Raw genomic sequence first — 22,188 nt, forward strand, 5'->3', positions numbered from 1 at the left:
AAGAGGACACTAACAGATGGAGAAATATACCATGTTCATGGATTGGAAGAATCAATATAGTGAAAATGAGTATACTACCCAAAGCAATCTATAGATTCAATGCAATCCCTATCAAGCTACCAACAGCATTCTTCACAGAGCTAGAACAAATAATTTCACAATTTGTATGGAAAACCAAAAAACCTCGAATAGCCAAAGCGATCTTGAGAAAGAAGAATGGAACTGGAGGAATCAACCTACCTGACTTCAGGCTCTACTACAAAGCCACAGTTATCAAGACAGTATGGTACTGGCACAAAGACAGAAATATAGATCAATGGAACAAAATAGAAAGCCCAGAGATAAATCCACGCACATATGGACACCTTATCTTTGACAAAGGAGGCAAGAATATACAATGGATTAAAGACAATCTCTTTAACAAGTGGTGCTGGGAACTCTGGTCAACCACTTGTAAAAGAATGAAACTAGAACACTTTCTAACACCATACACAAAAATAAACTCAAAATGGATTAAAGATCTCAACGTAAGACCAGAAACTATAAAACTCCTAGAGGAGAACATAGGCAAAACACTCTCTGACATACATCACAGCAGGATCCTCTATGACCCACCTCCCAGAATATTGGAAATAAAAGCAAAAATAAACAAATGCGACCTAATTAACCTTAAAAGCTTCTGCACATCAAAGGAAACTCTTAGCAAGGTGAAAAGACAGCCTTCAGAATGGGAGAAAATAATAGCAAATGAAGCAACTGACAAACAGCTAATCTTGAGAATATACAAGCAACTCCTACAGCTCAATTCCAGAAAAATAAATGACCCAATCAAAAAATGGGCCAAAGAACTAAATAGACATTTCTCCAAAGAAGACATACAGATGGCTAACAAACACATGAAAAGATGCTCAACATCACTCATTATCAGAGAAATGCAAATCAAAACCACAATGAGGTACCATTTCACACCAGTCAGAATGGCTGCGATCCAAAAGTCTACAAGTAATAAATGCTGGAGAGGGTGTGGAGAAAAGGGAACCCTCTTCCACTGTTGGTGGGAATGCAAACTAGTACAGCCACTATGGAGAACAGTGTGGAGATTCCTTAAAAAACTGGAAATAGACCTGCCTTATGACCCAGCAATCCCACTGCTGGGCATTCACACTGAGGAAACCAGAAGGGAAAGAGACACGTGTACCCCAATGTTCATCACAGCACTGTTTATAATAGCCAGGACATGGAAGCAACCTAGATGTCCATCAGCAGATGAATGGATAAGAAAGCAGTGGTACATATACACAATGGAGTATTATTCAGCCATTAAAAAGAATACATTTGAATCAGTTCTAATGAGGTGGATGAAACTGGAGCCTATTATACAGAATGAAGTAAGCCAGAAAGAAAAACACCAATACAGTATACTAACGCATATATATGGAATTTAGAAAGATGGTAACAATAACCCTGTGTACGAGACAGCAAAAGAGACACTGATGTATTGAACAGTCTTATGGACTCTGTGGGAGAGGGAGAGGGTGGGAAGATTTGGGAGAATGGCATTGAAACATGTAAAATATCATGTATGAAATGAGTTGCCAGTCCAGGTTTGATGCACGATACTGGATGCTTGGGGCTGGTGCACTGGGACGACCCAGAGGGATGGAATGGGGAGGGAGGAGGGAGGAGGGTTCAGGATGGGGAACACATGTATACCTGTGGCAGATTCATTTTGATATTTGGCAAAACTAATACAGTTATGTAAAGTTTAAAAATAAAATAAAATTAAAAAAAAAAAAAAGAAAAGCTATGACCAACCTAGACAGTTTATTCAAAGGGAGAGACATTCCTTTGCCAACAAATATCCATCTAGTCAAAGCTATAGTTTTTTCAGTAGTCATGTATGGATGTGATAGTTGGACTATAAAGAAAGCAGAGCACCAAAGAATGGATGCTTTTGAACTGTGGTGTTGGAGAAGACTCTTGAGAATCCCTTGGACTACAAGGAGATCCAACCAGTCCATCCTAAAGGAAATCAGTCCTGAATATTCACTGGAAGGACTGATGCTGAAGTTCAAACTCCAATACTTAGGCTACCTGATGCAAAGAACTGATTCATTTGAAAAGACGCTGATGCTGGGAAGCATTGAAGATGGGAGAAGAAGCAGATAACAGGATGAGATGGTTGGATGGCATCACTGACTTGATGGACACAAGTTTGTGTAAACTACGGGAGTTGTTGATGGACAGGGAGGCCTTATGTGCTGCAGTCCATGGGGTCACAAAGAGTTGGACACTAGTGAGTGACTGAACTGAACTGAAGTCAGCTCACTCCCAAGAGAGAAGCTGGGTGGGTGTGGATTTTTGCTGAGCATGACCAGATCTTAATTATTTTATTTTCTCCCCACCTTTGGAATTTAGGTGTGTATAATCAAATTAGTATAATCTTTGATCCATGACACCTTGTAACTATTAGTCCATAGTGGCTAGCATTTATTTATTTAGATAGTTTGATCGTTATTTTCAATAATGAAATTTATACCTTGTAACTCATCATCTAAAATAAAGCTAAAAATGGAGCAGTTTTTTATTCCTAATCATGCACTCTTTCTCAGCCCATCCTGCTGTTTTTCTCACCCTAGAAGCATCGTCCTGATATATATAGTTTCCTGTTTGCCAGTGGAATACATCTCCCTACCTCCCCAGGGACAGAATGAGCAAAGCAGGAAAAGAGGGAGCAGAAATGAGCTTAATGAAGATGATACTTCAAGGAAACCAGGAGGGAGAGACAAGGGCTAACTTCTACCAGATGGTGTTGAAACTTGTATGTTTCCTTATTTTTTCAGAATACAGAGTGTCCCTAGCAACTAAATATATGCCAGTTACACTTTCATAGGATCATTCTAAGTGTTTAGAATTTGAAGGGCTATTCTTTTTATTTACATAAAACTATTTTTGTCATATTGAGCCCATGATGATGATACTGGGCATCCACAAACCTGGTATCTGCAAACCCACCTTCTCATTCTGTTCCTTTTTTAAAGTCCAAGTTTCGTTTCACATGCTGAGACTTTTTTAAACATAAAAGCAATCTTTCTGTGGTTAAACTCCCTTAATTTTGAATTTTAAAATTTATTTTCTTGCAGAATTGAAAGAGTCCTTTCAAAAATTGAATCATACCATTTAAGAATTGATCTGATCTAATATCTCCCCTGGTAGTAAATTAATAACAAAAGGCAGTATAACTACAGATTCAAGTTTTTATATATTTTTTAATTTTTTTAATATAAAGTTATTTATTTTAATTGGAGGCTAATTACTTTGCAATATTGTATTGGTTTTGCCATATTGACATGAATCCACCATGGGTGTACAGGTGTTCCCCATCTTGAACCTCCCTCCCACCTCCCTTCCCATACCATCCCTCTCAGTCATTCCAGTGAACCAGCCGAGAGCACCCTGTATCATGCATCGAACCTGGACTGGCGATTCGTTTCACATATGATATTATACATATTTCAGTGCTATTCTCTCAGATCATCCTACCCTTGCCTCTCCCACAGAGTCCAGAAGACTGTTCTATACATCTGTGTCTCTTTTGCTGTGTCGCATACAGGGTTATCGTTACCATCCTTCTCAATTCCATATATATGTGTTAGTATACTGTATTGGTGTTTTTCTTTCTGGCTTACTTCACTCTGTATAATAGGCTCCAGTTTCATCCACCTCATTAGAACTGATTCAAATGTATTCTTTTTAATGGCTGAGTAATACTCCATTGTGTAATGTACCACAGCTTTCTTATCCATTCCTCTGCTGATGGACATCTAGGTTGCTTCCATGTCCTGGCTATTATAAACAGTGCTGCGATGAACATTGGGGTACACGTGTCTCTTTCCCTTCTGGTTTCCTCAGTGTGTATGCCCAGCAGTGGGATTGCTGGGTCATATGGCAGTTCTATTTCCAGTTTTTTAAGGACTCTCCACACTGTTCTCCATAGTGGCTGTACTAGTTTGCATTCCTACCAACAGTGTAAGAGGGTTCCCTTTTCTCCACACCCTCTCCAGCATTTATTGCTTGTAGACTATTGGATAGCAGCCATTCTGACTGGCATGAAATGGTACCTCATTGTGGTTTTGATTTGCATTTCTCTGATAATGAGTGATGTTGAGCATCTTTTCATGTGTTTGTTAGCCATCTGTATGTCTTCTTTGGAGAAATGTCTGTTTAGGTTTGGCCCATTTTTTGATTGGGTCATTTATTTTTCTGGAATTGAGCTTCAGAAGTTGCTTGTATATTTTTGAGATTAGTTGTTTGTTGCTTCATTTGCTATTATTTTCTCCCATTCTGAAGGCTGTCTTTTCACCTTGCTTATAGTTTCCTTTGTTGTACAGAAGCTTTTAATTTTAATTAGGTCGCATTTGTTTATTTTTGCTTTTATTTCCAATATTCTGGGAGGTGGGTCATAGAGGATCCTGCTGTGATTTATGTCGGAGAGTATTTTGCCTATGTTCTCCTCTAGGAGTTTTATAGTTTTCTGGTTACATTTAGATCTTTAATCCATTTTTAGTTTATTTTTGTGTATGGTGTTAGAAAGTGTTCTAGTTTCATTCTCTTACAAATGATTGACCAGTTTTCCCAGTACCACTTGTTAAAGAGATTGTCTTTTCTCCATTGTATATTCTTGCCCCCTTTGTCAAAGATAAGGTGTCCATAGGTGCATGGATTTATCTCTGGGCCTTTTATTTTGTTCCACTGATCTATATTCCTGTGTTTGTGCCAGTACCATACTGTCTTGATGACTGTGGCTTTGTAGTAGACCCTGAAGTCAGGCATGAGTTTTTAATGTCATTGAATATCTGTGATCTACATGACTTTGACGGCAAAGGTGACTTTGAACCCTGGATCTGCAGCTTACTGCCTGTGTAGCCTTACAGTGGGACTTGATGTCAGAGCCCCCATTTCACCATTTTTATTTGGATAATAACAACATAAATATGTTATATATTACATACTCATTTCAAATATGTTAACATATAACATAAATAATAACACCTATATGATGCATATGATACAACTCTAATGGCAGAAAGTGAAGAAGAACTAAAGAGCTTCTTGACAGTGAAAGAGGAGAGTGAAAAAGCTGGGTTAAAACTCAACATTCAAAAAACTAAGATCATGGCATCCAGTCCTGTCACTTAATGGCACATAGATGGGGAAAAAGTGGAAGCAGTGAGAGACTTTATTTTCTTGGGCTTCAAAAATCACTGTGAATGGTGACTGCAGCCATGAAATTAAAAGACACTTGCTCCTTGGAAGGAAAGCTATGACAAACCTAGACAGCAAATTAAAAAGCAAAGACATTACTTTGCCAACAAAGGTCCATGTAGTCAAAGCTCTGGTTTTCCATTAGTCATGTATGGATGTGAGAGCTGTACCATAAGGAAGGCTGAATGCCAGAGAATTGATGCTTTTTAGTTGTGTTGCTGGAGAAGACTGTACAGAGTCACTTGGACAGCAAGGAAAACAAACCAGTCAATCCTAAAGGAAAACAACCCTGAATATTCATTGGAAGGACTGATGCTAAAGCTGAAGATCCAATAATTTGGCCACCTGATTTGAAGAACCAACTCATCAGAAAAGACAGTGATGCTGGGAAAGATTGAGGGCAAAAGGAGAAGAAACTGACAGATGATGAGATGGCTAGATAGCATCTCTACCTCAATGGTGAATGTGAATTTGAGCAAACTCCAGAGACAGTGAAGGACAAGGAAGACTGGTGTCCTGCAGTCCATGGGATTGGAAAGAGTCAGACACAACTTAGCGACTGATCAACAACAATCTGATGTTTCCATGCTACTGCTCTTTAGATCAGATCAGATCAGTCGCTCAGTCGTGTCCGACTCTGCGACCCCATGAATCGCAGCATGCCAGGCCTCCCTGTCCATCACCAACTCCCAGAGTTCACTCAGACTCACATCCATCGAGTCAGTGATGCCATCCAGCCATCTCATCCTCTGTCATCCCCTTCTCCTTCTGCCCCCAATCCCTCCCAGCATCAGAGGCTTTTCCAATGAGTCAACTCTTCACATGAGGTGGCCAAAGTACTGGAGTTTCAGCTTCACCATCATTCCTTCCAAAGAAATCCCAGGGCCGATCTCCTTCAGAATGGACTGGTTGGATCTCCTTGCAGTCCAAGGGACTCTCAAGAGTCTTCTCCAACACCACAGTTCAAAAGCATCAATTCTTTGGCACTCAGCCTTCTTCACAGTCCAACTCTCACATCCATACGACCACAGGAAAAACCATAGCCTTGACTAGATGGACCTTTGTTGGCAAAGTAATGTCTCTGCTTTTGAATATGCTATCTAGGTTGGTCATAACTTTCCTTCCAAGGAGTAAGTGTCTTTTAATTTCATGGCTGCAGTCACCATCTGCAGTGATTTTGGAGCTCCCAAAAATAAAGTCTGACACTGTTTCCACTGTTTCCCCATCTATTTCCCATGAAGTGATGGGACCGGATGCCATGATCTTCGTTTTCTGAATGTTGAGCTTTAAGCGAACTTTTTCACTCTCCACTTTCACTTTCATCAAGAGGCTTTTGAGTTCCTCTTCACTTTCTGCCATAAGGGTGGTGTCATCTGCATATCTGAGGTTTTTGATATTTCTCCCAGCAATCTTGATTCCAGCTTGTGTTTCTTCCAGTCCAGAGTTTCTCATGATGTACTCTGCATATAAGTTAAATAAACAGGGTGACAATATACAGCCTTGATGTACTCCTTTTCCTATTTGGAACCAGTCTGTTGTTCCATGTCCAGGTCTAACTGTTTCTTCCTGACCTGCATACAAATTTCTCAAGAGGCATGTCAGGTGGTCTGGTATTCCCATCTCTTTCAGAATTTTCCACAGTTTATTGTGATCCACACAGTCAAAGGCTTTGGCATAGTCAATAAAGCAGAAATAGATGTTTTTCTGGAATTCTCTTGCTTTTTCCATGACCCAGCAGATGTTGGCAATTTGATCTCTGTTTCCTCTGCCTTTTCTAAAACCAGCTTGAACATCAGGAAGTTCATGGTTCACATATTGCTGAAGCCTGACTTGGAGAATTTTGAGCATTACTTTACTAGCATGTGAGATGAGTGCAATTGTGCAGTAGTTTGAGCATTCTTTGGCATTGGAACGAAAACTGACCTTTTCCAGCCACTGCTGAGTTTTCCAAATTTGCTGGCATATTGAGTGCAGCACTTTCACAGCATCATCTTTCAGGATTTGAAAGAGCTCAACTGGAATTCCATCACCTCCACTAGCTTTTTTCGTAGTGATGTTTTCTAAGGCCCACTTGACTTCACATTCCAGGATATCTGGCTCTAGGTCAGTGATGACACCATCGTGATACTCTTAGGAGAAACTAAATCAAGCACAAAGAACAATGAATACCCGAATCCCACTTGGTGAAGCTGAACATCTTGTAGGTTGGGCTTATATTTTCTGGGTATTAGGACCTTTGTCCCTGGTCCGTATTTACAGTCCTAACAGTATCACTAACTGTTGGTTTTATTTAACAGAATACATAACCCTGTTTGCCAAACATTATTTTAAGTCCCTTGCAAATATTGACTCATTTCATCCTCACAGCACCCTGTTTCTTATATCTGTACATTTTTCGGACATCACAAACATATCATGTTTTCTTTATAGAAGCTCCTAATATCATTTCTGTTTAGGAGATGAGTAAATCAAAAGCACACACATATTATAAAACAGAAACAAGTCTCCTAATCAGGTCTGCTGCTCTGTGTGTGTGCATGTGTGTGTGTGTGTGTGTGTGTGTGGGCACATGCGTGCACATGTGTATAAACAGATCTGGATTAAATGCTCTTTGTGCCATGAAGAAACCCAAGCTTACCTTCAAGCCCCTGCCTCCTTTGGGTGTCACTTGAAACTTTTCTTAACCAGGTTTCTGTAATTTTTAGCTTGTAAAATTTTTTCCTGTTCTGTTATTAACTTTGAAGCAGAGCACTACTCTCAGTATCTTACTTGAAATGTTTGTCACCAGATCCCACAAGTGTGATTTGGGGAATGAGAGATTTTATACGTTTGTATATATATTGATATATTTTTTAGTTTCTTATGAACGTACTTAAGGCAGATATTGCCTAAACCAGTGTTTTCTTAGTCACAGGGTACTGAGATGCAGGAAATAGGAGATGGTATTTGAACACCAGGGTACACACTGTTCGTCCTCTGGCAGAAGCAAAGGAGCTCACAATTAGTTACGAAGCTGCAGAATGGTAAATCATCCAAGGGACTTTAAATGATGTGGAAAATGACAATATTGTGAGAAGTTCTATGTAGTTGAACTAGTATTCAATGATCTAAAGACATTATAGGGCTTTTAAAAATTAGATTCATATTATTTATGTGATGATGGCAAAATATATCCATGAGGCTTTTTCCAGGGGGACATTTTTTAATAGCAATTAAAAATTAAAAAAAAAAAAGCATTTGATCACTGAACTCTCATGTAAATAAAAGAAATTCTGTGTTAACAATTTGCAGTTGTCTTCATTAATGAGAAATTGTGTACATTTAGAACATGAAATTATTGGTTATCCAGCAAGGTTTTACAGTAAGGTATTTGGATGGAAGCATTGCACAATTGTTAGAACTGGAGTTTTTATGTCAGAACATCCTGCAGGATACAGGCTAATTCATTCAGCAAGTACTTTTTGGGCATCTATTGTGTGCTTAGATTCTGAGACTGTGGTACCATATAGAGCAGAAGTAATCAGGTAATAGAACTCGCCATGACGCATCTTGTGCTTGTGCTTCTAGCCCAGCATTTCTCACGATGTACTCTGCATATAAGTTAAATAAGCAGGGTGACTATATACAGCCTTGATGTACTCCTTTTCCTATTTGGAACCAGTCCATTGTTCCATGTTCAGTTCTAAGTGTTGCTTCCTGACCTGCATATAGGTATCTCAAGAGGCAGGTCAGGTGGTCTGGTATTCCCATCTCTTTCAGAATTTTCCAATTTATTGTGATCCACACAGTCAAAAGCTTTGGCATAGTCAATAAAGCAGAAATAGATGTTTTTCTGGAACTCTCTTGCTTTTTCCATGATGCAGTAGATGCTGGCAATTTGATCTCTGGTTCCTCTGCCTTTTCTAAAACCAGCTTGAACATCTGGAAGTTCATGGTCCACGTATTGCTGAAGCCTGGCTTGGAGAATTTTGAGCATTACTTTACTAGCGTGTGAGATGAGTGCAATTGTGTGGTAGTTTGAGCATTCTTTGGCATTGCCTTTCTTTGGGATTGGAATGAAAACTGACCTTTTCCAGTCCTGTGGCCACTGCTGTTTTCCAAATTTGCTGGCATATTGAGTGCAGCACTTTCACAGCATCATCTTTCAGGATTTGAAGTAGCTCAACTGGAATTCCATCACCTCTACTAGCTTTGTTCGTAGTGATGCTTTCTAAGGCCCACTTGACTTCACATTCCAGGATGTCTGGCTCTAGGTCAGTGATCACAGCATCGTGATTATCTTGGTCATGAAGATCTTTTTTGTACAGTTCTTCTGTGTATTCTTGCCAGCTCTTCTTAATATTGTCTGCTTCTGTTAGGTCCATACCATTTCTGTCCTTTATTGAGCCCATCTTTGCATGGAATGTTCCCTTGGTATCTCTAATTTTCTTGAAGAGATCTCTAGTCTTTCCCATTCTGTTGTTTTCCTCTATTTCTTTGCATTGATTGCTGAGGAAGGCTTTCTTATCTCTCCTTACTCTTCTTTGGAATTCTACATTCAGATGCTTATATCTTTCCTTTTCTCCTTTGCTTTTTTTCCTCTTCTTTTCACAGCTATTTTTTTTTATTTTATTTTATTTTATTTTTAAACTTTACATAATTCTATTAGTTTTGCCAAATATCAAAATGAATCCACCACAGGTATACATGTGTTCCCCATCCTGAACCCTCCTCCCTCCTCCCTCCCCATTCCATCCCTCTGGGTCATCCCAGTGCACCAGCCCCAAGCATCCAGTATAGTGCATCGAACCTGGACTGGCACAGCTATTTGTAAGGGCTCCTCAGCCAACCATTTTCCCTTTTTGCATTTCTTTTTCTTGGGGATGGTCTTGATCACTGCTTCCTGTACAATCTCATGAACCTCCGTCAATAGTCATCAGACACTCTATTAGATCTAGCCCCTTAATTCTATTTCTCACTTCCACTGTATCAGTTCAGTTCAGTTGCTCAATCGTGTTCGACTGATTGCGACCCCATGAATCGCAGCATGCTAGGCCTCCCTGTCCATCACCAACTCCCGGAGTTCACCCAGACTCATGTCCATCGAGTCAGTGATGCCATCCAGCCATCTCATCCTCTGTCGTCCCCTTCTCCTCCTGCCCCCAATCCCTCCCAGCATCAGAGTCTTTTCCAATGAGTCAACTCTTTGCATAAGGTGGCCAAAGGACTGGAGTTTCAGCTTTAGCATCATTCCCTCCAAAGAAATCCCAGGGCTGATCTCCTTCAGAATGGACTGGTTGGATTTCCTGGCAGTCCAAGGGACTCTCAAGAGTCTTCTCCAACACCACAGTTCAAAAGCATCAATTCTTTGGTGCTCAGCCTTTTTCATAGTCCAACTCTCACATCCACACATGACCACAGGAAAAACCATAGCCTTGACTAGACGAACCTTTGTTGGCAAAGTAATGTCTCTGCTTTTGAATATGCTATCTAGGTTGGTCATAACTTTCCTTCCAAGGAGTAAGCGTCTTTTAATTTCATGGCTGCAGTCACCATCTGCAGTGATTTTGGAGCCCAGAAAAATAAAGTCTGACACTGTTTCCCCTGTTTCCCCATCTATTTCCCATGAAGTGATGGGACCGGATGCCATGATCTTCGTTTTCTGAATGTTGAGCTTTAAGCAAACTTTTTCACTCTCCACTTTCACTTTCATCAAGAGGCTTTTGAGTTCCTCTTCACTTTCTGCCATAAGGGTGGTGTCATCTGCATATCTGAGGTTTTTGATATTTCTCCCAGCAATCTTGATTCCAGCTTGTGTTTCTTCCAGTCCAGCTTTTCTCATGATGTACTCTGCATATAAGTTAAATAAGCAGGGTGACAATATACAGCCTTGAGGTACTCCTTTTCCTATTTGGAACCAGTCTATTTTTCATGTCCAGTTCTAACTGTTGCTTCCTGACCTGTATACAGATTTAGGTCATACCTGAGTGGTCTAGTGGTTTTCCATACTTTCTTCAATGTAAGTCTGAATTTGGCAATAAGGAGTTCCTGATCTGAGCCACAGTCAGCTCCCGGTCTTGTTTGTGCTGACTGTATAGAGCTTTCCATCTTTGGCTGCAAAGAATATAATTAATCTGATTTCGGTGTTGACCATCTTGTGATGTCCATGTGTAGAGTCTTCTCTTGTGTTGTCGGAAGACGGTATTTGCTATGACCAGTGCATTCTCTTGGCAAAACTCTATTAGCCTTTGCTCTGCTTCATTCCATATTCTGATGCTAAATTTGCCCATCACTCCAGGTATTTCTTGACTTCCTGCTTTTGCATTCCAGTCACTTATAATGAAAAGGACATCTTTTTGGGTTGTTATTTCTAAAAGGTCTTGTAGGTCTTTATAGAACCGTTCAACTTCAGCTTCTTCAGTATTACTGGTTGGGGCATAGTCTTGGATTACTGTGATATTGAATGATTTGCCTTGGAAACGAACAGAGATCATCTGTCATTTTTGAGATTGCATCCAAGTACTGCATTTCAGACTCTTTTGTTGACCATAATGGCTACTCCATTTCTTCTAAGGGATTCCTGCCCACAGTAGTAGATATAATGGTCATCTGAGTCAAATTTACCCATTCCAGTCCATTTTAGATGCACAAGCTGGAATCAAGATTGCTGGGAGAAATATCAGTAACCTCAGATAGGCAGATGACACCACCCTTATGACAGAAAGTGAAGAGGAACTAAAAAGCCTCTTGATGAAAGTGAAAGAGGAGAGTGAAAAAGTTGGCTTCAAGCTTAACACTCAGAAAATGAAGATCATGGCATCTGATCCCATCACTTCATGGGAAATAGATGGGGAAACAGTGGAAACCGTGTCAGACCTTATTTTTTTTTGGGGGGGGGCTCCTAAATCACTGCAGATGGTGATTGCAGCCATGAAATTAAAAGATGCTTACTCCTTGGAAGGAAAGTTAAGACCAACCTAGATAACATATTCAAAAGCAGACATTACTTTGCCAACAAAGGTCGATCTAGTCAAGGCTATGGTTTTTCCATTAGTCATGTATGGATGTGAGAGTTGGACTGTGAAGAAAGCTTAGTACTGAAGAATTGATACTTTTGAACTGTGGTGTTGGAGAAGACTCTTGAGAGTCCCTTGGACTGCAAGGAGATCCAACCAGTCCATTCTAAATGAGATCAGCCCTGGGTGTTCATTGGAAGGACTGATGGTAAAGCTGAAACTCCAATACTTTGGCTACCTCATGCAAAGAGTTGACTCATTGGGAAAGACTCTGATGCTGGGAGGGATTGGGGGCAGGAGGAGAAGGGGACAACAGAGGATAAGAGGACTGGATGGTATTACTGACTCGATGGACATGAGTTTGACTGAACTCCGGGAATTGGTGATGGACAGGGAGGCCTGGCGTGCTGTGATTCATGGGATCGCAAAGAGCTGGACACGACTGAGCAAATGAACTTAACTGAACTGATGATTGGTCTTGCAGTCTAATTGATGGAAGAGGTGATGATAACCAATTATTCATAAATAAAATTTATATTTAATACTTCAGAGGAGAGTTTTATGGGGCTATGCTCTGCTAGTGTGTAATCTGGTCTGGGAAGGTTAGCAGGGTAGTGCTGAGATGGGGTTAGGATGACTTCACAATTCTTATCAAAAAGCTAAGTGAAGTCCACCCATCTTTAGCATGTTTCCATTGAAGCATTTTCCCTAAAGGAATAATTCAAAACGTGTTAAGTATTTTTTTTTCTATAAGGACAGGACATTGTCTTTATTATAGAAATGTTGGAAACATCTTAAATATTCAAAATTAAGCAATTAGTTAACTTTATTATGTTTTTAGAAATTGTATTGACTACTGAAAATAGTTTAACAATGTAAAAATGTTTTTATTGTAATAAAAATGCATAGTAAAAAGAGTATCTTTAAAATAATATTTTAAATGCCTTCATCTTTATCCCAGCTCTGTTTTTCTAGTTCTTCAATATATTCTTTGATTTCAAGTGTATCAATAGTCATATTAACAGCAATCCTAATAGCTCTTCATACTAGCTCCTGTTTAGCATCAAGTACTTTACATCCATTATTTCAATGGATTGCATGTAAAAGTGAAATAGGTATTATTATATTTATTTGTTTTTTGTATACTGAAACTTTTACATGTGTCACCAATGATATGTATTCCCTGTGTAACAAAGAATTGTTTCAATAAACCTGCTGTTTACTATCGCAGAAGACAATGGCAACCCACTCCAGTACTCTTGCCTGGCAAATCCCATGGACGGAGGAGCCTGGTGGGCTACCGTCTCTGGGGTCGCACAGAGTCGGACATGACTGAGTGACTTCACTTTCACTTTCATGCACTGGAGAAGGAAATGGCAACCTACTCCATTGTTCTTGCCTGGAGAATCCCAGGGACGGGGGAGTCTGGTGGGCTACCGTCTCTGGGGTTGCACAGAGTCGGACATGATTGAAGCGACTTAGCAGCAGCAGCAGCAGCTATTTACTATGAATTTCCTTATTGCTGTTTTATCTAAGAGAAATATCTCTCTCTCTCTCTCTTTTTTTTTTTTTGTGACAGCATTCTGCGAAGAAGGCTGCAGATATGGTGGAACATGCATGGCTCCCAACAAATGTATCTGTCCTTCTGGATTCACAGGAAGCCACTGCGAGAAAGGTAAGGAAGCTCTTTCTCTAGGGCTGTAGTACTGTAGATTGACCTGACACATTGCATCTTGTTGGTGGATGCGGCTCTCCCAAAGCTGAGTACCTTTTGATTACTGTGTCATAGACATCCTCCCTCTAAAACAGAACTTCATCTGCCCTCTCTCCACTGTGTCTAATTTAGTAAAGTCGAATCTTTACCCTGCTAACATTTGCAGTGTGCATTTTGGCGCTAATTAGATATAAAGCCTGGAGAAGGAAATGGCAACCCACTCCAGTGTTCTTGCCTGGAGAATCCCAGGGACAGGGGAGCCTGGTAGGCTGCCATCTCTGGGGTCTCACAGAGTCGGACACGACTGAAGCGACTTAGCAGCAGCAGCAGCAGCAGATATAAAGCCTGACGAACTGACCTGCCCTACTTATCGTCTATTGGGTAGCAACACAGGCAAACACTAGAGCTGTAACAATCTGCTGTGTCCACGGAATGTAAATTCGAACCACATGCTCCTTGAGTAATAGTGCATTAAATAACTCCAGCAGCAGGCTTATTGGTGTGCTTGCGATTTTATTCTAACAGTGGTTTACTAAGAACCTTATCATTCATGGACCTGATATTATAAGCCAGTTACTATTAATAAGAGTCCGTTATGTGCAGCTTTCTATAAATGTAGTATTTACACTGGGCAGTATTTGGTGAAATCCAGTTCTTTTATCAATTGAAGAAGTCCTCCTGTATGTTAATGAAATTGGTATTCAATGCCAATGTACCAGTATGTATGTATTAGTGCAAACAAGAGGTTTGTTTATGCCTTATAAAAGTAAATATTTCAGTGTATTTCCCCATGAGTTTCATTAGGCTAAAATCACTGTATTATGTTTTTCTAAGTCTGGAATATCACACTCAACTGGACATTCTCATAGTACAGCTTAGAAAAACAGAAATATAATGCTGTAGTCACCATGCTTTTTATTAGATGAGGGGAGTATGTTTTCATCTAATGCCAAAGATCTATGCAAAGCTCTTGCTTCCTTTCCTTCATGTTAAAGGTTTCTGAATTTAGATGCTAATTTTTTAAATTAGCATGTTTATTATCCCCCAACTTGTTTAACATATTACATTGTACTGCCTGTGTATTTCTAAAGCAGCCTGATCCTTTTAAAAAGAGTCAAAATTTAACTACATACATTATTCAACAAGGAAATCTACAATGTGTATTATTGTTCCCATGTTTTGTGATAATTATCAACAAATTAGATCATATTTATTAAGTAAAATTACTTGATTTGTCTTTTAAAAAAGACGTATAAAAGAGCCAAGTTCTGCCTCTGAGCAGAAGAGAATTGCCATGTGGAACTGAAGGATTCTTGTCAAAAGCAAAGTAGCTTAGCCCACAGGCCCTTATTGTAGTACATTAGATTTTAATTAGGTTTTCTAAAATAAACGGAGAAGGCAATGGCACCCCCTCCAGTACTCTTGCCTGGAGAATCCCATGGACGGAGGAGCCTCGTGGGCTGTGGTCCATGGGGTTGCTAAAAGTCGGACATGACTGAGCGACTTCACTTTCACTTTTCACTTTCATGCATCAGAGAAGGATATGGCAACCCACTCCAGTGTTCTTGCCTGGAGAATCCCAGGGACAGTGGAGCCTATGGACTGCCATCTATGGGGTCGCACAGAGTCGGACATGACTGAAACGACTTAGCAGCAGCAAAATTAAAAAAAAAAAAAAAGCCACTAAAGTAAAAGTTCCTCATTATTTGCTCTAAAACTGCTATGCATTTCTTAAATTATTATAGAATATAGGAATTAATGGAGACAGAATGGTGATGATGATATAATATTGTTGATGATGGATTTTTAATATTACTAATGATATACCATTTATCATGTAATAATTATGCATTATGTCTTTTAAGGGAGTATTTTAGTATTTAGAACAAACAAAAGAGATAGACATTATTATGCCCACTTTGTAGATGGCAGATAAAAGCATGGGTAGATTAAGTAACTTCTGCAGTTCTATGGAGTCAGTATTAGAATTGAGAATAAAACTCAACTTGTCTTCCACAAACTACATTATAAACCCTTGTGTGTGTTCCAAAGGGATAATGCATGAACTTCCTATAAAATCTGGGTTCCTGGTGAATATGTCGGGGAGGGTCCATGAATTTACACTTTCATCAAGCACCTCGGTTTGCTTGTTATAAACCAGTCATTATTATACTGTCACGGTGATATTTAACCAGAGAATCCACTGTGCAGTTCTTCTTTTTACTTCATAAAGAATTGGAGGACAGCATTGATCTTAGACCAGAGCTGAGTCAGTGTCAGCCCAGGAAGAATTAATTATGGTTTCTCATGGCTTGCTGATTTGACCTCTGTACTTTCCTCTCCTCAATAAGTGGCTGATTGAATCAGTACTTACATTCTGGTCCATAATGTGGAACAGAAAATATCAAGGTAAAGGAGAAAATCAAGACCAGAGGCAAAAGACAGACAGACATTGGCAGGTCATAGGTTCCTAGAAGAATATTAAAGTAGAGATTGAGAATTACTTACTCTTGAAAATGTATACAGTTGCAGTAAAGAAAAAAAATAGAATAAGGTTTCTCTATATGTGATATTAACTTCCATTTGTAGCAAAACCATATTGACCAGTATTCTAATTCCAGGAGATCTTTTGGATAAAGTACATATTTTTCCAATCGATTATGTGCAAGGGATCTATGTGAATTATGGGACTCTTTAAAAACTGCATCGTATCATGTTGGAATTATTTTGCCATGCTCACTATTAGCAGTAAACATTAAATAATTCCACTTGCCTTTGAATAGTGATGCTAGATGTGGTGAGACACAGGTGCAAAGGAGAAATGTAAATGCATTGTCAATGTCTTATGGTATGATTACACTAAATGTTTTATTTGATTTTAATTTTATGGCTAATTAAATGGTCTCATTTGAGCTATTTAGAATCTACTTATGTTTAGTTTTTAAAATATTTTCTTTGCCCTTGCCTCCTGTTGTTGGCTTTATTCATTGTTTGTGATAGCCTTTCAGAATTCAAGTGTATTCAACTAAATCATAAAATGCGTATCTGAAATATAATGAAGTTGAAAATCACACTCATGTTTGATGTATAACACAGAGATGAACAACTCTGCATTTATTTTATATTGATAAGATTTTAGTAAACTTAAACTTTTCATCACCCCACTCAAGATAAGCAAACATTTCACCTGCCTTGGTTTCGGGACAACGTCCTGTGTTCCCTCCTCTCTCCTACCCTTTGATCCTTCTCTGTGTGCTTGGCCTTGACTTGGTTTCACATCTAACATGGAGACGTATACAGAGAGAGATGAGTGGAGAACTAGGAAGAGTATTTGTATTACTCTCAGGATAGAAAAGGTCCATGAGTAAAATCTCTTTGTCATCCTAGAGAGCTAAAAGGATATCATGCCGCACTGATGTAGCCGAACAGAGGACCAAATGAAACAATCCAAAGTTGTCCTAGAGACTTCTCAAATATAATATCAAAGAGTTATACTAAATTCAGAGATATGTTACTCACCGTAAAATAGCATAGTATCCTCCTCTATGAAGTAAAGTTGCAAGCAACAAAGAGATTCAACCTAAGTTGTCAAGCTTGTCTAGTGAATGAGTTCTTTACCTTGACATTATTAACATTTTGGACAGATAATTCTTTGTTTCAGAGGGCTGTCCTATGCATTGTTGGATTTTTAGCAGCATCTCTGGACTCTACCCACTAAACACCATTAGGAACCTACCCCCAGCCGTTCAATCGAAGATGTCTCCTGACATGGCCAAATACCCCAGGAAGGCAGAGTTACCTGTGCTGACAAGTTCTGATATAGATGTAGCACTTTTAAATATATCTATCTGTCTGTCTACTAATAAAATTATAAGCTTTTCTAAGAGACAGAATGCATTTTGTAAAGCATTTCTTCAGGATTTTTAGAATTACTTCAGGTTTGCTATAATTAGAAAATTCTTTTTTTTTTTTTTAAAGTATAGCTGACTTACAATGTTTTATTGGTTTCAGTTGTGCAGCATAGTAATTTGACATATTGCTAGACTACTCCATACAAAGCTACTATAAAATATTGACTGTATTCTCTGTGCTGGAGATCATTTTGGTCATTCATTTATTTTATACCTAATGGTTTATACCTTTAAATCTCCTTTACCTTTCCTGCCCTTGCCCCAATTCTCTCCCACTGAGGAACCACTAGTTTGTTCCCTGTATCTATGAATCTATTTCTTGAAAATTAATAAATAGCAAAGAAGTTGAATAGCATTGTCCATTTGTGATATTAATTCTAGGAGTTGCTTTTTTCAATTTCGTTTATATGAAATTTCTAATTTTCTACAATAATTATAAATTATGTTTATAATAAGAAATGGTTTTTTAAAAGATTAACATAAAGAGAACTTAAAACTCATGAAAAGGACTTCATTTTTCTCAGTGACTGTCAACGTTTTGCCTTTCCTAAAGGGAAATGACTTTCTGCAGGATAATTATTCTATTCTTTCCCTGTGCTTCAGAACCCTGTAGGTAGGTAGACAGAGGGTAATAGTTTACCTTGAGCATATGGTCCATCCACCAAGTAAAAAGAATGGTCAGAAACAGCAATTTGTCTATTCTTCCAAATTTTACATTTTGCCCCAATTTTGATGGAACTCTACCAAGTGTTCATGCTAAGTCACTTCAGTCGTATTTGACTTTTGCAACCCCATGGACTGCAACCCGCCAGGCTCCTCTGTTCATGGGACTCTCCAGGCAAGAATACTGGAGTGGGTTGCCATGCCCTCCTCCAGGGGATCTTCCTGACTGAGGGATAGAACCCATGTCCTGAGACTCCTGCACTGCAGGCAAATTCTTCATTTATTTGCTATCGCTCTGCCCACCTTTGTTTTGGAGAACATGTTTGAATCTTTTCAAGTGTGGATAATAACTCCATTTTCTAAATGGAGAAGAAAATATTTTCTTGCAGGGTATCACAGGACCATGGGCAGGGCATTTGGGAGGAGAATGAGTGCAAATTCATAACAGTTAGGAGAGTTATTTAACTTTTCTCAGGGTGAGTTTTCTCAGGTTATATGGCACATACATGATGCATACTCAGCAAATGGAGGCTTCTATTATTAATGTTGCGCTATTGTTATGTAGCTAATAGATCCCTAGGAAAGAGTAAGCAGGACTTCTGTGACATCATATAAAAAGAAGTACCAGGAGTTGGGTTTCTCAGGTAGCTCAGTGGTAAAGAACTCCCCTGCCAATGCAGTGGGTTCAATTCCTGGGTCAGGAAGATCCCTTGGAGAAGGGAATTCTTACCCACTCCAGTATTCTTGCTTGGGGAATCCCATGAACAGAGAAGCCTGGTGGCTACGGTTCATGGGGTCACAAAGAGTCAGACACAGCTTAGCGACTAATCAAATGAATGAAACAAACCAGGAGTTGAGAGTTTGCCCACCCAGTTGAACCCATTGAGGATGGATGTAGATACTCTTAACATTTTTATTAAAGTGATATGAGTATAAATCTGTTTGAAGAACTATTCCCTGCAGTGGATATTTCCAGGAAAAAAGAGAATGACAGAGGAGAGGCATTGCAGTGGATGCTGGGAAGAGTCCAGCCCTGCTAACACTAAGGTCATTCATATTTAAAGCAGCTCAGTCTTGGGTTCAGTTGCTGAACTTCTAGTATCTTACTCCCCTCCTCATCTTAATTCCATCCACTCCATATTAGTTTTCCAGCTGTGATGGAGAAATTGAGTTAAAGATCTGATGCACTTCTCTATGGCTCCAAAATGGAGCTCTGAATGCTCAGAACTCCTTGGAAGTATTTAAAAACCCTCTTCATGGTCCTGCCAGGCTCACCATTTTACAGGGTTTCAGACATCTGGAAAAATACCTGAAACCATTTTTCATTCTCATCTCCATAGTACAGAGCAAATTTTCAAGTCATTTCAAGTATATCTGTAGGGAATGTTTCCTTTGGTTCACAAACCATGATTTGGACTACAAAGATTCAGCCTGGGAGAGTGTAAAGAATTCTAGACGGAAGGACAGAAACCTGTGTTCTGCTGTGAAATCTGCCACCATGAATTATTTAGACTCTGTGAAGTGAAACTTGCGTCAGCCCACTACCCATGGATAATGAGTCCAAACCTTTTGCGCTTGTTATTTCTTATGAGGAAAAGCTAGTCCCACCCTTGGGAATATATATGAGGGTGGGTATAAGTGTTACTCAAGCCAGTCAGTAGTGGAATTGAGGTTCTCACCCATGAATGAATGAATCCAGATTTTATACACTTGCCAATAATCTGTTGCCTCTTGATCACATTACCTGCTTTCAAGGGCAATTAAACATAACAGATAATGTGCAAGGCTAAATAAATTATGTTCCTCTGTGAACAATAAACCATAATCTCCCACTTGATTATGTGCACTGATTTATATATTCCTTTCAACATCTTTGTTGCGCCTAAGGTGAGAAGAAAAATAAATAAAAATAGGAGTAAGAGCACAGTCTTTGCAGTCATTTTAGCTCAATTTTAGTTGGACTCCACTATTTACCAAGGGATTCTCAGGTGGCGCTCATAGTAAAGAATCTGCCTCCCAATGCAAGAGACACAGGAGAAGTAGGTTCAATCCCTGGGTGGGAAAGATCCCCTCAAAGAGGAAAAAGGAGACCCACTCCAGTTTTCTTGTCTGAAAAATTCCATGGACAAGAGGAGCCTGGGAGGCTACAGTCCATAGGCTGCAAGAGTTGGACATGACCGAGCACACACATATAGTACAGTGTGTTTACCAGAATCTGTGGTATTGGACTGGTATTGGTTATACATGTTGCTGTTGTTCAGTCACCCAGTCATGTCCAACTCTGCGACCCCATGGACTACAGCACGCCAGGCCTCCCTGTCCCTCACCATCTCCCGGAGTGTGCTCAAACTCATAGCCATTGCATCGGTGATGCCATCCAGCCATCTCATCCTCTTGACGCCTTCTCCTTCTGCCCTCAGTCTTTGCCAGTGTCCAGGACTTTTCCCGTGTGTCAACTGTTTGCATCAGATGACCAAAATGCTGGAGTTTCAGCTTCAGCATCAACCCTTCCACCGAGTGTTCAAAGGTTGATTTCCCTTAAGATTGACTAGTTTGATCTCCTTGCTGTCCAAGGGACTCTCAGGAGGTTTTATATATATGTGTGTGTGTGTGTGTACATATACGTGTGTGTGTGTGTGTGTGTGTGTGTGTGTATGTTTGTAATGGGCTTCCCGTGTGGCTCAGCTGGTAAAGAATCCTCCTGCAATGCAGAAGACCTGGGTTCAATCCCTGGGTTAGGAAGACCCCCTGGAGAAGGGAAAGGCTACCCACTCCAGTATTCTGGCCTGGAGAATTCCATGGACTGTATAGTTCACGGGGTCCCATTCATGTCTGGTCCCACAGACATGACTGAGCAACTTTCAATATTCAGTGATATATATGTAATACAATGTTTCTAAGCTTCAGTTTGCCACTACAAACAGGAATTTTAGCAGTTTTATTTATTGTATAATATTACTGTGAGGTGAAATGAGATAGTCTATTTAAAGCATGTGGTAGAGTGCCTGGCACACTCCACTCATCAGCCTGCCACAGTCTGAGAAGTCTGCATTACGGAGATGAGGTACTTGGCCTTTTTCCTTTCAGTATTGTATTGTAAAATGCCTATGTGTCAAGACTCTTACCCTAGGTGACATAATTTTATGGGAAAGATAATAAGATCTCCTGCATCCAGTACAGTGGTTTTGTAGCATTGAGGCTCTCTGGATAAGAGATATGTAGTTGCCAGTTCGTCTTCAGTGAAGTGCTCTGATGAGGGTCTTTGGTCACGAGGGACATCCAAATAAAGTTCGCTTGGCATGACAGTCCTTTCATCTTTCTGTAGCTCTGAGCTTGTGAAAGGCCACTTCTCTCTTGTGGCTCCCTTACTCTGCAGGATTAACATGATTCGGGTGATGCTCTGAAGCTCTTTTGTAGGATTTCAGGAAAGGAGATACTTTCCCCCTCCTTCACTACAAGTGAAATTCTCTCTTAAGGTGTTCTTTTTTTTTTAATTCTCTACTTTATGACAGAGGCAGCCTCAGACCCAGGCATTAACATTTAGACTCTTAAAGCAGAAGTCAAATACCATTTGCTAGGTACCTAACCTGGAGTAGGCAATGGCACCCCACTCCAGTACTCTTGCCTGGAAAATCCCATG

The 22,188-nt window shown here is 39.7% G+C and overlaps 1 protein-coding gene across 2 annotated transcripts in view; it reads left to right on the forward strand.

Moving 5' to 3' along the window:
• Positions 1-22,188, forward strand: part of NELL1 (neural EGFL like 1) — a 1,034,994-nt gene that overhangs the window by 782,650 nt on the left and 230,156 nt on the right. For both annotated transcript variants that reach the window (XM_055581358.1, XM_055581357.1), the window contains one exon: positions 13,840-13,935. In XM_055581358.1, coding sequence (XP_055437333.1) covers positions 13,840-13,935 — 96 coding nt within the window. The remainder of the gene's footprint in view (positions 1-13,839; positions 13,936-22,188) is intronic.

Source organism: Bubalus kerabau, chromosome 5 (genome assembly GCF_029407905.1).
Source record: "Bubalus kerabau isolate K-KA32 ecotype Philippines breed swamp buffalo chromosome 5, PCC_UOA_SB_1v2, whole genome shotgun sequence".
In the NCBI taxonomy this organism is placed as follows: Eukaryota; Metazoa; Chordata; class Mammalia; order Artiodactyla; family Bovidae; genus Bubalus; species Bubalus kerabau.